Source organism: Bubalus kerabau, chromosome 4 (assembly GCF_029407905.1).
Source record: "Bubalus kerabau isolate K-KA32 ecotype Philippines breed swamp buffalo chromosome 4, PCC_UOA_SB_1v2, whole genome shotgun sequence".
Classification (NCBI taxonomy): domain Eukaryota; kingdom Metazoa; phylum Chordata; class Mammalia; order Artiodactyla; family Bovidae; genus Bubalus; species Bubalus kerabau.
In genome coordinates, this window is record NC_073627.1 from 983,229 (window position 1) to 1,000,842 (window position 17,614).

Here is a 17,614-nt window from a genome sequence, read left to right on the forward strand (position 1 = left end):
AAAGATGTCCTTTTCATTATAGGGGACTGGAATGCAAAAATAGGAAGGCAAGAAACACCTGGAGTAACAGGCAAATTTGGCCTTGGAATACGGAATGAAGCAGGGCAAAGACTAATAGAGTTTTGCCAAGAAAATGCACTGGTCATAACAAACACCCTCTTCCAACAACACAAGAGAAGACTCTATACATGGACATCACCAGATGGTCAACACCGAAATCAGATTGATTATATTCTTTGCAGCAAAAGATGGAGAAGCTCTATACAGTCAGCAAAAACAAGACCAGGAGCTGACTGTGGCTCAGACCATGAACTCCTTATTGCCACATTCAGACTTCAATTGAAGAAAGTAGGGAAAACCACTAGACCATTCAGGTATGACCTAAATCAAATCCCTTATGATTATACAGTGGAAGTGAGAAATAGATTTAAGGGCCTAGATCTGATAGATAGACTGCCTGATGAACTATGGACTGAGGTTTGTGACATTGTACAGGAGACAGGGATCAAGACCATCCCCATGGAAAAGAAATGCAAAAAAGCAAAATGGCTGTCTGGGGAGGCCTTACAAATAGCTGTGAAAAGAAGAGAAGCAAAAAGCAAAGGAGAAAAGGAAAGATATAAGCATCTGAATGCAGAGTTCCAAAGAATAGCAAGGAGAGATAAGAAAGTCTTCCTCAGTGATCAATACAAAGAAATAGAGGAAAACAACAGAATGGGAAAGACTAGAGATCTCTTCAAGAAAATTAGAGATACCAAGGGACCATTTCATGCAAAGATGGGCTCAAGAAAGGACAGACATGGTATGGACCTAACAGAAGCAGAAGATATTAAGAAGAGATGGCAAGATACACAGAAGAACTGTACAAAAAAGATCTTCATGACCCAGATAATCACGATGGTGTGATCACTGACCTAGAGCCAGACATCCTGGAATGTGAAGTCAAGTGGGCCTTAGAAAGCATCACTACGAACAAAACTAGTGGAGGTGATGGAATTCCAGTTGAGCTATTTCAAATCCTGAAAGATGATGCTGTGAAAGTGCTGCACTCAATATGCCAGCAAATTTGGAAAACTCAGCAGTGGCCACAGGACTGGAAAAGGTCAGTTTTCATTCCAATCCCAAAGAAAGGCAATGCCAAAGAATGCTCAAACTACCGCACAATTGCACTCATCTCACATGCTAGTAAAGTAATGCTCAAAATTCTCCAAGCCAGGCTTCAGCAATATGTGAACTGTGAACTTTCTGATGTTCAAGCTGGTTTTAGAAAAGGCAGAGGAACCAGAGATCAAATTGCCAACATCTGCTGGATCATGGAAAAAGCAAGAGAATTCCAGAAAAACATCTATTTCTGCTTTATTGACTATGCCAAAGCCTTTGACTGTGTGGATCACAATAAACTGTGGAAAATTCTGAAAGAGATGGGAATACCAGACCACCTGATCTGCCTCTTGAGAAATCTGTATGCAGGTCAGGAAGCAACAGTTAGAACTGGACATGGAACAACAGACTGGTTCCAAATAGGAAAAGGAGTACGTCAAGGCTGTATATTGTCACCCTGCTTATTTAACTTCTAAGCAGAGTACATCATGAGAAACGCTGGACTGGAAGAAACACAAGCTGGAATCAAGATTGCCGGGAGAAATATCAATAACCTCAGATATGCAGATGACACCACCCTTATGGCAGAAAGTGAAGAGGAACTCAAAAGCCTCTTGATGAAAGTGAAAGTAGAGAGTGAAAAAGTTGGCTTAAAGCTCAACATTCAGAAAACGAAGATCATGGCATCCAGTCCCCTCACTTCATGGGAAATAGATGGGGAAACAGTGGAAACAGTGTCAGACTTTATTTTTGGGGGCTCCAAAATCACTGCAGATGGTGACTGCAGCCATGAAATTAAAAGACACTTACTCCTTGGAAGGAAAGTTATGACCAAGCTAGATAGCATATTCAAAAGCAGAGACATTACTTTGCCAACAAAGGTTCGTCTAGTCAAGACTATGGTTTTTCCTGTGGTCATGTATGGATGTGAGAGTCAGACTGTGAAAAAGGCTGAGTGCCGAAGAATTGATGCTTTCGAACTGTGGTGTTGGAGAAGACTCTTGAGAGTCCCTTGGACTGCAAGGAACTCCAACCAGTCCATTCTGAAGGAGATCAGCCCTGGGATTTGTTTGGAAGGAATGATGCTAAAGCTGAAACTCCAGTACTTTGGCCACCTCATGTGAAGAGTTGACTCATTGGAAAAGACTCTGATGCTGGGAGGGATTGGGGGCAGGAGGAGAAGGGGATGACAGAGGATGAGATGGCTGGATGGCATCGCTGACTTGATGGACGTGAGTCTGAGTGAACTCCGGGAGTTGGTGATGGACAGGGAGGCCTGGCGTGCTGCGATTCATGGGGATGCAAAGAGTTGGACATGACTGAGCGACTGAACTGAACTGATCATGGCTCAACTGCCTGACTCCCATCTGGGGAGTTCTGTGGGCCTGGGGAGCGACCTGCCTTCTAGGCTGCCAGAGCAAGGACCTCATGTTTCCCCCCACATCTGAGTTCGGGGCCACCATAGCCACGAGTGGGAGGCTGTGCCAAGAAATGATTTCTTCTCAAGATGAAGTGAGAACAGAGAGAAGAAGATGGATATTCTGGTTGACTTGGCTGCATGTCCTCTCTTTCTGGAGCGTGATTGACAAGTAATTGCACTTTGCTCAACACGCAAAGCAGGGTCAGCCTGTGTCTCTACGTTGTTGCTGCACAGAAACTAAGCTGCGAGTGGGATGCTACTCTGGGCTTCCCAGGCGGCACTGGTGGTGAAGAAGCTGCCCGCCAGTGCAGAGGCGCCAGTGAGGGCTTCACTCCCTGGTCGGGAAGGTCCCCTGCAGGAGGGCATGGCAACCCACTCTAGTATTCTTGCCTGGAGAATCCCATGGACAGAGGAGCCTGGCGGCTGCAGTCCATGGGGTTGCAAAGAGTCGGACACGACTGAAGCGACTTCGGATGCATGCAGAGGATACTGCTGTATCAGTCAGTTCAGTCGCTCAGTCGCGTCCGACTCTTTTCGACCCCATGGACTGCAGCACGCCAGGCCTCCCTGTCAATCACCAACTCCCTCCCGGAGTTCACTCAAACTCATGTCCATTGAGTCAGTGATGCCATCCAACCATCTCATCCTCTGTCACCTCCTTCTCCTCCCGCCTTCAATCTTTTCCAGCATCAGGATCTTTTCCAGTGAGTCAGTTCTTCGCATCAGGTGGCCAAAGTATTGGAGTTTCAGCTTCAGCCTCAGTCCTTCCAATGAATGTTCAGGACTGATTTCCTTTAGGATGGACTTGTTGGATCTCCTTGCAGTCCAATGGACTCTCAAGAGTCTTCTCCAACACCACAGTCCAAAAGCATCAATTCCTCGGTGCTCAGCTTTCTGTGTTCCCACTCTCACATCCATACATGACCACTGGAAAAACCATAGCTTTGACTAGACAGACCTTTGTTGGCAAAGTAATGTCTCTGCTTTTGAATACGCTGTCTAGGTTATGTACTGTTGAATACCTCTCGTATTTAACTTAAGAAGCCTACATAGATGTGAAAGGGGAGAGAGAAAATCCCTGACAGAATACTTCACTGAGCCCGCCTGCAGCACCCTTCATCATTGTCTTTATCCAACGTCCTCCTACACCAGGTTCTGCAACCTGGAGGTGGATCTGCTCCCACAGGAGCTTCCTGACTCAGAGCCGGGATCGGCTACAGAGAAGCTGGGTGGCAGAGACACGAGGGCCCTACTTGAAATGATGACTCAGGAGGAAGTCAACTGACCCGATTAATTTCAGCTTTTCTTTAGTTTGTGCTAAAAATATCTTGGAAAAATAAAATCCGTGGGCTCACCAGCAGCAGTTTTATTCTTGGAGGAGAGGACACATAAGCAGATTGGATGAGAAAGCTGCTGCTCTAAGAAAGCCACAAGCCCCCCAGGGGCTACCTCAGCGCCCCAGGAGGGTCCCTGTGCAGGCTCAGGCGACCCGTCGGAGGAGACAGATTCGGGCTGAACCAGCCCCGTGGACGCTCTTGACGCCGCCTGTGAGCAGGGCTGCTCCCTGGCGCTCAGGGAGCCCCCTCTCCTGGCTGAGATGGGGTGTGAAGATGCAGCCATGTGCAGCAGGGAAAGATCCTGGGGCCAGAACACCGGAGCCGTGTCCTGGCTCCACCACCTAGCAGCTGTGTGTCCTCGAGCAAGTGAGTCAGCCTCTCTGTGCCTCAGTGTTGTGAACTGTAGACTGGGGACCACAGTCGCCACCTCGCTGGTTGTTGTGAGGGTTAAATGGACGAGTTTGTAAACGAACAAGGAACAGGGCCGAGCGGAGGTCATACAGTAAGAATGGAAGCCAAGGCACCGTGCTGCAGATGGGCGGACACAGTCCTTGGGGCGGGGGCCTGACCAGGGTGCGGACCGTACCCAGGCCCGCCGGTGGGCCGGCTGAGGCCTCCTTATGCTTTGGGGCCCCCGTCATCTGAGGCCAGACCAGGAGAGCTGCAAACAGCCCAAGGGGTCCTGCTGAGGCCAAGACAGGAGGTCCTGCCCTGGTTCTCACATCGCATTGGGGGAGCTCTGTTGCCTACGGAGGGCATGGGGGCCACACGACTGAGGCCCACTGGGAACTGCAGAGGCCGGGGTGGGGGGTCACCAGCCCCCTCCCTCCAGAAGAAAGCCCCGGAATCCCAGGAAGAAGGGCCGGGCACCAACTCACCACTTTGGGCTTGAAGGGTGGCTGGATCTCGCGGTTCTCCAGCTTCTCCCAGTCGATCCTCCGGAAGAAGGCATGCTCCCGCACGTCCCGCTCGCCCTCGGGCCCGCAGCCCAGCCGCTTCCCGGGGTGCTTGGTCATCAGCTAGAGGCGGGGGAGAAAGAGGCTCTTGCGTGGGACAGGGCAACACGGGGGCTGCCGTGCAGTTCTGGACTGTGTACGGATCCCCGCTGACAGCCGAGCCGGAGAGCTCTCACCAAAAAAGTAAAAAAGGTGACACGAGGTGACAGATGAGTGAAGTCAGCTGTGGGAGCCCTTTCACACTGTGCGACAGGTCAGACCAGCACACTGAGGCCTTAAACACGCACTACGATCAGTACAACTGAAAAAAGACAGGAACAAACAGATCCACCGGAACAACGCCGGGGTGGGTGGGAAGCGCCCACCCTCTGGTTGCTCTGCGCCCAGATCGAGAGCCCCTGGGCCGCAACTAAGACCCGGCACAGCCAAGTAACAAGCTTGTTAAAGGCACAGTCGCTGCACCTGGTGTGTGCTCGGAGTGTCCCAGGCCAGCATCACACGCCTGCTTGCTGCCTGGACCAAAATGCTCTGAACCCAAGACTCATGGTTCACAAAAGCACATGCTGTCACAAGAAAGGCGCCACCTGAAACCTGGGGGCGTGGGCGCGTGGCCCCCCAGGATGCCTCTGAGACGTGCCAGGAGGCATCTCCGGCCTGTGACTCACCCCTTTGCAGATGGACACGGCCTCCTTGGACAAGGACTTGGGGTATGAGACGTTGTGCTCCATGATGGACTGGAACAGCTCGTCCTCGTCCTCGCCGTCGAACGGAGGCTGGTGCGGAAAAGAGGGGGAGGGGGCGACTTAGGCTGAGAGGCTCCCCCCTCGGGCGCAGATGCCGCTCAGCGCCAGGGAACAGCCGGCTCCTTGCACGTGCGGGCTGCACACCTCGCGGGCTGATTACTTTTAATTAGGTTGGTGGTTGAGTGTTTTCCATTTTTTCCTCTGTCCCTTTAATTATCTTGCCCTGGGCAACCCCAAAAATCTTTAGGGAAAATGCTTTTGAGTAATGCTTGTAACAATTTGCAAGTAAATTATAATTAATCCATTAACCTGTTCTTAATCTCGCCTGAGTTTATTGCTATTACAGTCAACCAACCGCAGATCGAAAGTGAAACAAAACTCCAAAACATTTTAAAAAGCAAAACTCAGGATTCTCTGGCCATCCAGTGGTTAGGACGTGGTGCTTTCACCACCAGCACCCGGGTTTGATCCCTGTTGGGACACTAATATCCCACAAGCCATGCAGGATGGCCAAAAATAAATGAATACAGGAAAAGGAAAACCTGAAATTGCCACACTGGCAAACACAGGGCAGTGATACTGTATCTACAGCTACATGCGTGGCACTTACAGCGCTTCAGGCTCTCAGCAGACACAGACCGTTGACATGGTATTCACAACCACGCACGCAGCACTTGCACCGTGTCAGGCGCGCCGAGTAACACGCAAGCACACGCCCGGCCTGTGCAGACACCGCACCGTCTACACCGGGACTCACGCCTCCCAGGGACCCAGCGGTCCCTGGAGCCAGTCCCCCCCCAGGAACCTGGCTGTCTGCGGGGTCCGCGAACCAGTTCGCCCCAGGGACCCAGCGGTCTGTGGGGTCCGGGAGCCAGTCCCCGCCAGGGACCCGGCGGTCGGGGTCCGCGAACCAGTCCGACCCAGGGACCCGGCGGTCTGTGGGGTCCGGGAGCCAGTCCCTGCCAGGGACCCAGCGGTCGGGGTCCGGGAGCCAGTCCCTGCCAGGGACCCAGCGGTCGGGGTCCGGGAGCCAGTCCCCGCCAGGGACCCGGCGGTCGGGGTCCGGGAGCCAGTCCCTGCCGACGCTGAGCGGCAAATGCTCCTCATCTACTGTCTCTCTAGACTGCAGGCTTCCTGAAGGTCAGGTCTGTGTGCTTCTCAGAACCTTCACCAGGCACAGTTAATACATCCGCATTGAATGGATAATAAGTGAATTGATGGAGGTGACTTGTCAGAAAGGGTGACTCTTTCCCAAGAACAAAGATTCAGAGACTTCTTTGGGGGTATTTATTTACATTTTCTCCTACGAAGGCTCTTAGCTAAGGAAGGCAAACTCCTCGGCACACTTGGAGGCTGACAGGAAAGAGAAAGTTGCTCAGTCGTGTCTGACTCTTTGTGACCCTGTGGACTACAGAGTCCATGGAATTCTCCAGGCCAGACTACTGGGTGGGAAGCCTTTCTCTTCTCCAGGGGATTTTCCCAACCCAGGGATCGAACCCAGGTCTCCCGCATTGCAGGTGGATTCTTTACCAGCTGAGCCACCAGGGAAGCCCCTGGAGGGCTGAGAGCTCATCAGAAGCTGCCCAGGACAGAATCATCGGTAGAAACGGCTGAGACGTGCCTGGGGCTCCCCAGCCCCGCAGCCCCACGCCGAGCTCGTGGCCAGCCCTCTGGCTCTTGGGGGCCTGTGGCCGGCACAGTGCAGGCAGGAGAGATGCATGTGGGCTCCAGGCTGGCCCCTCAACACTCTGTCCCCCTCTCTCCACCAGCCAGTTGAGTAAGGAGGATGCAGCGGTGGAACCCAAGGCCCTAGACGGTGCAGCCACAGCCGGGAGCAGCGTGGTCCATTGACGACTGCGGGCTGAGCTCGCTGCCCACAGGCCTGCCGCGAGACCCTGAGACGGACGTGCCCTGTTGCTGCTAACCCACTTGCGGCTTGGGGGGTCGTCTGCCAATGGCGGCTCGTTTCCCGAGCCTAGTGACACGGACAGGAAGCCACACCTTAGAAAGAAGGACTTGGGCAGCGGTGCCCTTGGTGATCTGACCTGGGTCACACAGCCAAGAGGAGCCTAGTCTTCCTTTTCTCAACTGGAGGTTCAGCCTCGCTGACTTCTATGAAAATTACAATGAATTGCCCAGGGAGAGATAAGGGCAGACGGAGAAGCTATTGAAACACCTCTTCAGGTTTAACTAACATCTTCCTTTGACAACGACTCTGTCTCCGCACATACAGCAGCTGGTGGTTTCTGGAGAACCAAGCTGTGCACCTCACCCCGGCCCCAGCTGAGACACAGAAGCGCAGCAGGCGGCTGCCGTTCTCACTGTGCAGGGGCTTCAGTGGGTGACGAGAAAGCTGCCCTGTCTGCACCCCACCAATTGGGCTTTTATGATCAGAAGATGAGCTTGGCACCATTTCTCCCGCTCTCGCCAGAATCAGGGAAGTCTGACCGGAATCGGCCGCGTCCCACGACCTTGGCCCAACAGACCTGCAGCTGTCACGCCACGCGGCCTCACACGAGCGTGAAACACGCAAAACTCACCTGCCCGGCCAGCATCTCGTACAACAGGACGCCATAGGCCCACCAGTCCACGGACTTCCCGTACGGCTGATAGGCGATTATCTGTGAGAAGGCAAACACATCGACTGCACTTGGTGAGCGAACAGGGAAGGCAAGCGTGCAGGCATTTACACTCTGTTCTCCACACGAGGTGGCGATGATGCTTGCCGTTGGGTTTGAAGGGATCCTTCAGATCAGACACACAGAGAACTCTTGCCCCACGAGAGCTCTGGACCCGTTGGACTCTTCTTCCGAACCCACCTGGAGACTAACTGTGTCACAGAATTTTGCTGAAAATAATAAAGATGGTGATGAGGAGGAGGAGGATAAAGGGTAATTCCAGTTTCCTTGTGCTGCACAACAGGCCTGAGGGCACCTGAAGAAGGAGTGACATTTCGAAGTGTCTTGAAGAGAGACGCAAAATATAATCAAACGTATGAGCTGGACCTTGTCTGAATCTTGACTCAAACCAACTGTAAAAAAAAAGTTAGTAAAACTAAAATACAGTCTTGAGGTTGGATGATGTTAGAGGATTGTTGCTAACATTGTTCCCTGGCCTACAAGGTCTGAGGGTTAGTTACAAAGTGTCCTTCAGTTAGAAGTGAGTGTGTGCACGGCCATGTGCCTCAGAGATGTGTCCGTGGGTGCAACATGACACATGACCTCTTAGATTTGGGTTAGATACTTTAGTAAAATGAAACGGCTGGCGGCAGCTGGTGATGGGCCCGGAGACCTTGCCCCTGCCCGCCCCTCTACCCTCTGGAGACTCTCAGACGTGCAGGCGGCTCTAGGCCCCCTGCCCCACCCTGGGAAAGGGGGTACTACTGACTTGAATTTCTAAGACGCTGCCTCACAGGTAGGCTGCAGGCCTAAGCACACACGTTGCTGACTGTGGTCGTGCCCCAGGACTCGGGTGGAGGGTTCGACAGGTGCTCAGCACAACCACCTGCAGCTCTGCAGACAAACTGGACTCTGGGGTGCCCTAGAGGACTCTGGGATGCCCTAGAGGACTCCAGGGTGCCCTAGAGGACACTGGGGTGCCCTAGAGGACTCTGGGGTGCCCTATAGGATTCTGGGATGCCCTAGGGGACTCCGGGGTGCCCTAGGGGACTCTGGGGTGTCCTAGTGGGCTCTGGGGTGCACTAGTGGACTCTGGGGTGCCCTAGTGGACTCCGGGGTGCCCTAGAGGACTCTGGGGTGTCACAGTGGACTCTGGGGTGCCCTAGGCTGTGTTTCCCCTACGTCTAAGCAAATGTCCTGGGACATCAGCTAACTTCCTGCATGTCGGCCCACGCTGTTCCTTTAACGAGTTACGATTTCTCGCTGGGGCGTGAGGAGGACATGTTCCTGGCTCCGTGTGGGTGGGAACAGGGGGCGCATGTTCGGATGCGGTAGCTTCAGAGAGCGTTTCCTCGGCAAGACAAGGAGAGCCAAAGGGACCTGCAGAGAGGCCTTAGTTTCTCTTGAAGATTGTTCTTCTCTGAAAACTCAAAAAGTACAAACATGAAAAGCACAAAAAACCCTACCAAAATGTGTCCCTAGTTTATTCCCTAATGACATGAAATGCTGGAGTCCTACCAGTCCCCGATGGCCTGACCTGAGCGAGTAGAGGAACCACAGATCCTGGCTGGGAGAGGAGGGCTCACTCGCCCGGCTCCTAGTGTGTCAGACACGCTGCCCGCTGTGTGCCCAGGGAGCCAGCAACGACTGCTGGCTCAGATTTTAGGGGACAGAAGCGAGATGCACGAAACCAAACAGATAATGAGTGGTGCTCTGAATATTGACATATTTGTTTTAAAACTACAATTTATGGCTTTCAAATACATGGAACCACTCGCACTGGGATTAATAAAATATGAATCAAAGGGCTCTGAGGATTAGTTTAACGAGATTCAAAATCATCATTCCAGTTGTCGTAACTATATTTCAAAAGCCCTTGAGTAAAATTTGCTCTTGTAACTATATTAAAGCGAGGCCCTGCAATCTGTTCTCATTAATCAGTGTTTTAGTGTTTTTGTTTTTTTTTAAAGAATTTGTAATAGAAGGGTAGTTGATTTACAATATTGTGTTAGCTTCAGGTATACAGCAAAGTGATTCTGTTACATATATGTGCATGCGTTTGTGCTAAGTCACTTCAGTCATGTCTGACTCTTTTGTGACCCCATGGACTGTAGCCCACCAGGTTCCTCGGTCCATAGGATTCTGCAGGCAAGAATACTGGAGGGGGTTGCCATGCCCTCCTCCGGGGATCTTCCTGGCCCAGATAGCAAATGGCGGGTTTTTAACCATCTGAGCCACCAGAGAAGACTACACACACACACACACACACACACACACACACACACACACACACACGTATGTATCTATGTTTTTTAAAATTCTTTTCCATTTAGGTTGTTATAGAGTGTTGAATATAGCTCTCTGAGCTGTATAGGAAAACTGCTGTTTATCTATTTCAGTTTTTGTTTATTTTGAACACAGGCTGTGCTGCTGTGTGACCCACGAGGCTGAAGTGCGGCCTGGGTAGGGAACCAGCTTTACCTTGGACTCCACTTCCACACACATCCGAGCATCTCACCACCCAGGCCCACCTGGAAGGTGCCCCCGAGTTTGGGAATTGTCAGAAGTCCAGGGTGCGGAACTCTGACTCTGGCTAGAATGATCCACACACCCTAAAGGCCACCTGAAGCTTTCAGTGCTGTTTGTTCTGCCTCTTGTATTGACTTGCTCCTTGCGGTCCATGTCCACAGAGTTAAGCTCTCCTCACTGGTGCTGAGAACCCCGCTGCGTCCTCCGAGGCGCCGGCCTTGGTCAGCCCCTGGCGCCGGCCAGCCACCCTGCTCGGAGCGCCCGAGGCTGCTCTGAACCCCACAGCACCTGCGGGTGTTAGTAACGGGATGGCCTTAGGGGTTAGCGGGAGCATTTCCTCCTGGGGACCCTGAGAGTCCATCACCCTGGCTTTGCCCTGGATGGGATGAGACGGCTCTAAGATCTGAGCTGCCAGGGAGGTGGTGACCTCAGCGCCACACACCCTCGTTTAGCAAGAAGCAGACTTTGCCCCCAGTGAGCTGCTATTAACAAACATCTCCACCTCTCTGCAAAGGGGAACCTGCTAGAGAAGGAGCCCATGAAAGAGCCAAGCACCCAGAAGCACAGGCCTAGGGCACCGGTTCCCAGCCCCGTGAGCTGGGAGACCCACACTGCCCCCCTGAGCAGCCGCTCAGCCATGTGCGGCTCCGAGCCTCTGAGAAGCAGCAGTGCAAACGGAGATGCGCTCTGGGTGCAAAACCCCCAAATGCAGAATAGCCCGTGGAGAATTGTTCACTTATGCTGGGTTCAATAAGATGTATTAGAACTAACTTCCCCTCTTTTTTCAGACACATGGCTGCTTGAAGGCAGTTCTGGCTTGCATTTTATTCCTCCTGGCAGGGCTGGCCCAGACAGCTGTCTAAGTCCTACCAGCTCCCACCATCCAGTCCGGTGCCCCTGCTCCCACCCACCCAGGAAGCCAGCTCTGGGCTGAGGCCGTTGCTCAGGGACCACAGCATGGACGGGAGGCTGCTTTGGGTCTGTCCCCAAAGGGGACGGGTGCAGGGTCTCTGGCACTGGGAGCACAGCCCAGCCTGGGAGATGCCTAGTGCCCTGCAGACCGCAGCGAGGGGCTGCCCTGGCGATATGGTTCCCATAGCAGGAAACTCACGACAGGAAAGGCAGGCTCGCAGGAAGGCTGGGGCGCCGTCACCGGCTGCACGGCTGTCTGTCCTTGTGCCTGTTACTACAGCCTCTCCAGCCAGGTGTTCGGGGTGTCATGTGTCGCGGGTGTCATGTGTTCGGGGTGTCATGTGTTCGGGGTGTCAGGTGTTCGGGGTGTCATGTGTTCGCGGGTGTCATGTGTTCGGGGTGTCATGTGTTCGCGGGTGTCATGTGTTCGGGGTGTCATGTGTTCGCGGGTGTCATGTGTTCGGGGTGTCATGTGTTCGCGGGTGTCATGTGTTCGGGGTGTCATGTGTTCGCGGGTGTCATGTGTTCGGGGTGTCATGTGTTCGCGGGTGTCATGTGTTCGGGGTGTCATGTGTCGCGGGTGTCATGTGTTCGGGGTGTCATGTGTTCGCGGGTGTCATGTGTTCGCGGGTGTCATGTGTTCGGGGTGTCATGTGTTCGCGGGTGTCATGTGTTCGGGGTGTCATGTGTTCGCGGGTGTCATGTGTTCGGGGTGTCATGTGTTCGCGGGTGTCATGTGTTCGGGGTGTCATGTGTTCGGGGTGTCATGTGTTCGCGGGTGTCATGTGTTTGGGGTGTCATGTGTTCGCGGGTGTCATGTGTTCGGGGTGTCATGTGTTCGGGGTGTCAGGTGTTCGGGGTGTCATGTGTTCGCGGGTGTCATGTGTTCGGGGTGTCATGTGTTCGCGGGTGTCATGTGTTCGGGGTGTCATGTGTTCGCGGGTGTCATGTGTTCGGGGTGTCATGTGTTCGCGGGTGTCATGTGTTCGGGGTGTCATGTGTTCGCGGGTGTCATGTGTTCGGGGTGTCATGTGTTCGTGGGTGTCATGTGTTCGGGGTGTCATGTGTTCGCGGGTGTCATGTGTTCGCGGGTGTCATGTGTTCGCGGGTGTCATGTGTTCAGGGTGTTGGGATGTTGCCTGTCTCGTAAGCAGAGTATGAAGGGCTTTCTGCCAGCCTGGGCTCAGGACCTGGGAGGAAGGGGCAGGGGCAGGGGGCAGCCCTGGCCTCTTAGAAGGCCACAGGCTGGTGGCCACTGGAAGGATGTCGCTCCAGGACCACCCCCACCCCCAGCGTCCTGGGCCAGGGCCACACGACCTGCCCGAAGCAGACGGGCCTTCATGGAATCGGGGGCAGCATGTGCGGCTTCAGATGCAGTTGAGAGCAGCAACAATCAGGAATTTGACCAAGGGCTGGGGTCTCTTCTCTGTCGGCACATGGAGCCCTTATGAGACGCCTGCAGTAGGAGCAGCCCATTTCAAAGAAGGAGGTACAGATAGGTTAAGTAGCTTAGTCCAGCCTCAGGCTGAACAGCCAGTCAGGCGCAAAGCTGGGACTTGAACCCGGGACATCTGGCCTTGGCCTCCGCGATCTGGACCACGGTGGCTCCTTTGTTAGAGCCGATGGACCTGCAGCTGCACCTCGTTGTCCCCTGAGCCCAGGTTTACGTCAGGGCTCGCTCTTGGCCTTGCATCCTACGGGTTTTTGAAAATGTACCACTACGTGTGCCATTACTGTATTCGAGAGTCTCCGCGTCCTCAGCCCCCTCTGTGCCCTGTCCCCCCTCCCCGGACCATGGCAATGACTCATCTTTTTCATGGTCTTCCTAGTTTTGCCTCTTCCAGACGCTGAGAGCTGAGCGCACACAGCGAGCAGCGTTTTCAGGCTGGCTTCTTTCACTTGGTTGTATGTACTGAGGCTCTCCCAGGTTTTTTCAGGCCTTGAGAGCTCCTCTCTTTAGTGTTGAATAATGTTCCACCATCCAGACGTGTCGCAGTTTATTGACTCGTTCACCTGCGGGAGGGCGTCTCGCCAGCACCCAGGGTTTGGTCGCTATGACTAAAGCTGGTGTAAACATGTGTGTGCAGGCTTTTGTGCAGACACACGTTTTCAGTTTGTCTGGGTAAACACTTAGGCGCAAGAAGGCAGGACCGTACGGCGAAGACAGTGTTTAGCTTTGTAAGAAACTGCAGACTGTCTTCCACAGGGCTGTGCTGATTCTGAAGGAGGCACACGTAAAATTCTGAATAAACCGCCAGACTTCTGACCTGGTGGGAAGACCCCGCGCCCACACACCTGGGGTGTCTGGTTCTGGAATGCGCTCTAGTGGGCCGTCAGCGGTCCTCGGATGAGGCGCCAAGCACACAGAGTTACCCAGGGAGAAAGCACCCCCATTTCAAGGCTCTGTGGTAAAGCTCTAAGCTCGTACTTTGGCCAATCTCTCTCCAGCTCCTCTGTAACATTTGCTCGTCAAGGGATAAGGCGGGAAGCTGACTGTGGAACAACCAGGCCTGGAGAAACACCATCCCAGTTGCCCTGGGCCCCACAGCCTCTTTAGCCCCATGCCAAACTAACTTCCACATTTCCTGTTGCGTCAAAAGAACGGGACACCTTCAGATTCTTTCTCTTCTCCCAACACGAAATTTTCAAGAACCTTCTCACAGCCAGATGCACTAAGAATATGATACAGTAACAGAGGCTGAGTTTTAATCCCACCTAAGCCACCTTGCACCGGACGCATGTCCCGTATCCACGGGGGCGGCCAGGGCCTGGCGAGCTCGGAAGTAGGGACACGGAGCAGGTGGGAAAGACCCAGGGGGAAGACCCAGGGCTCCACCCTGGAAGGGATTCTCAGAGCGGGTGGCGGGTCCCTCTGGCCCTGTGGACCCCAGAGCTGTAGGGAGGGACTCCAACTGAGGAGGCCGAGGAGGGCACTGTAAGGGAGGGGACGGTCTACCTTGGCCTGCACACAGCCCACATCCAGCGAGCCCTCCGTGTGCAGCCTGGGAGCCGAGCATGGTTTTAAATTGTTTAAATGCAAATGGAAAAATGTTAAAAAGATGATCAGTCTTTGAGCCTTTTGGCAGGAACAGTTGCTCAAATTGGCGAAATCTAAAATTTAGATGAAGGCAAAACCCAAAACATTTTCTCTCTAGCTCTTAGCAGAAAACACTTGCTGATCCCAGTTGGGTAACCAGAGCGGGGCCCTCCTGCCTGGGTCCTGGGCGCCTTTGAGACCTGCCCCCTTCAGGGAGTGTGCTGAGGGTTCTCCAACACGGAGCTCAAGGCCAGCAGTGCAGGGGACTCCCCCCACGATCCTGGACGGCCTCTGCGCGGGGACAGGCCTCACCTCTACCAGGATCTAGCACTTACGTGCCTCCCCTGGATACAGAGCTGCCTGTGAACATGCTCTGACCTAGAGAACGTGGTGGGCATGGCACAGCAACTGAGTTCCAGGTGCAGCTTGAGGGCCTCAGTGAGGTCCTCTGAAGCTCTGAATAAGCCACTGAAGGGGGAGAAATCTGACGCAGGGCAGACCACACAGAGGCGGACCCGGGGGGCCTTGGCCAAGAGCCAGAGCCCAGGGCCCCCTGGACCCTCCAGAGCCTGGCAGGCTGCGCCAGCCGGCACGTCCCTGCTGAGTCCTGACTCGAAGAATCCCAGTGCTAACTCAGTTGTAGTTTTAAGCCCTTAAGTCTTGGGGTGGTTACACAGCAGCAGATCATTGAAACAACTGTCAAATAAGAGACACAACTATATGAAGCTCAAGCTTATTACGGGCAAAACCTAGTCCTCGAAGTGGAGCTCTGAAATGGCACTGTGACGATTCCCATTTTACAGACCTCACCCTGAGTTTTTAAAAGAGCAGAGCTATAGCCAGAGTTGACTCAACGAGGATAAAGAAAAAGTCACAAAATCAAACAGAACTCTTCCCTTCTCGGAGACATCCTGTCTGCGTGGGGCTACGAGACACCCGAGCTGAATCAACCCAGAATCAACGCGTGGCTGTCAGCCTCTGGCCTCGCAAGGGGCTCCAGAGCTCGGCCACCGCGGCCTGGTCACTGGTCTCCCCGGGGGCGGCAGGTGGGGGGCCCAACTCACTGCTCGGTGCTCCCGTTGGACCCCCAACCCCCATTATCTCAGGCCTCCTCTGCCGAGCATGGAGCGGTTCACAATGCTCCCGGCACGTCTGAACAAGATGATCACTCGTGCAGCGACAGAACAAACTAGGCACGAGGAACACATCATGTGCCTGTGAGACCTTTATCAGCCAGAGGCTTTTTCAGAGTCTCACAGCCCGGTGAGTCTCCACAGATGTGTGCGGTGCCCTCAGAGCAAGGGTACACTGAGGTGTGAGGGCCACAGGCTGGCCCTTCGGGGCGGGCGCCCTGGAGCCTGCCCGGCTGCCTGTGGTCTGCGAGCCCCCACAGGGCAGCTCTCCTTTTCCTTGGCTGCAGAACAGGCACTGTGCCTCTCACCCCAGGACTGTCGTCAGAACAAACGAGGGGACAGGTTCAGGAGTGCGGTCCAGGCCCCGCAGTGGGAACACTGCGCGCCATCTCTGCCCAGACGCCTGCCTGCTCCTCCCCATGGCCCAGGGCAGTTTTGCCATGTAAAAGGTGAAAAGGAATTCAGTGATCTTGGCCTCATTTTTAAAAGATTTAAACACATCTTCAATGGAAGGGCCACCGAGTGCAGCCACAGAATTCCAGAGTCACGATGCATCAGTGCATCCGGCTCGGAGGACACAGCCGGGTCTGGACGGGGGCAGATGTCCATCCCCGGGTGGCCTCCGGCTGGGACTGCAGCCGCTGTGGGGGGACTGGGGAGCCCCAGTGCAGAGCCCAGTTCGGCCAGCGGAGGACTTGAGGCCACGGGGAAATAAACAGATCTCTGCCCCTCTGGTTCATCATCTGGAAAATAGGGCCAAAAGCACCGAGTTTGCAGATTAGACTGACGTCAAGGAGGTCAACGGAGAAATGGCACCCCACTCCAGTACTCTTGCCTGGCAAATCCCATGGACGGAGGAGCCTGGTAGGCTGCAGTCCATGGGGTCGCTGAGGGTCGGACACGACTGAGGGACTTCACTTTCACTTTTCCCTTTCATGCATTGGAGACTGAAATGGCAACCCACTCCAGTGTTCTTGCCTGGAGAATCCCAGGGACGGGGGAGCCTGGTGGGCTGCCGTCTATGGGGTCACACAGAGTCGGACACGACTGAAGCGACTTAGCAGCAGCAGCAAGGAGGTCAATGCGTCTCCACTCAGCAGGTCATCCATCCAGGGGTGGCTGATGCACAAGGAGCTGGTCTTCTCTGGGGGAGCGTGGGAAGGCGAGGGGAGGGGGATGGGAGGTGGAGGGGGATGGGAGGGGGACGGGAGGCGGAGCGGGAGGGGAGTGAGAGAGAGAGGAGAGGGAGGGGGAGTGGAGGGCAGAAAGAGAGGAGGGGGAGCGTGGGATGGGAGGGGCAGAGGAGGGGGGAGACGAGGGGAAAGACGGGGCAGGGAGCGTGGGAGGGGTAGGGGAGGCCGAGGGAGAGGGGAGTGAGGGAGAGAGGAGAGGGAGGGGGAGGGGGAGGGGGAGGGGAGGGCAGGAAGAGAGGAGGGGGAGCGTGGGAGGGGAGGGAGACGGGAGGAAGGAACGGGCTGGACTCTCACAGGGACAACATCACAGGAGGGGCCCAAGGCTCCAGAGAACTGGTAAACCCATTCAGCTCTGATGCCAGGAAAACTATGAGACAAAGAACCGCGGGCAGACGATAGAGTATATGAGGTAATATAGGCAACATCACTCCTCTAAAGATCTGAGACAAGCCGTGCAGTTTAAGGAAGACCCCCTCCCTTCCAAAGCGCCTGGCCCGGGCTCTTTAGCCGCTCCCCGGGAGGCAGGCAGGTGGTTCATCGTCTCCCGCGAGGCTGGAGTCGCTGGACCGTGACCGACATGGAGGGAAATTGGCCTTTGATGGGAAGAAGCACCTTCCGGTTTATCCCTCTCTTTC

General features: G+C 54.4%; 1 protein-coding gene across 4 annotated transcripts in view; it reads right to left on the minus strand.

Annotated features, from left to right (window-relative positions):
* Positions 1-17,614, minus strand: part of PRKCA (protein kinase C alpha) — a 296,529-nt gene that overhangs the window by 13,790 nt on the left and 265,125 nt on the right. For 2 of the 4 annotated variants that reach the window (XM_055574947.1, XM_055574946.1), the window contains exons 14-16: positions 8,098-8,178; positions 5,480-5,587; positions 4,737-4,877 (exon numbers count right to left, since the gene is read on the minus strand). In XM_055574947.1, the coding sequence (XP_055430922.1) occupies positions 4,737-4,877; positions 5,480-5,587; positions 8,098-8,178 (330 nt within the window). Of the gene's footprint in view, positions 1-3,875; positions 4,290-4,480; positions 4,520-4,736; positions 4,878-5,479; positions 5,588-8,097; positions 8,179-17,614 lie in introns of those variants that run through there. The other 2 variants (XM_055574948.1, XM_055574949.1) reach the window with 2 other exon arrangements.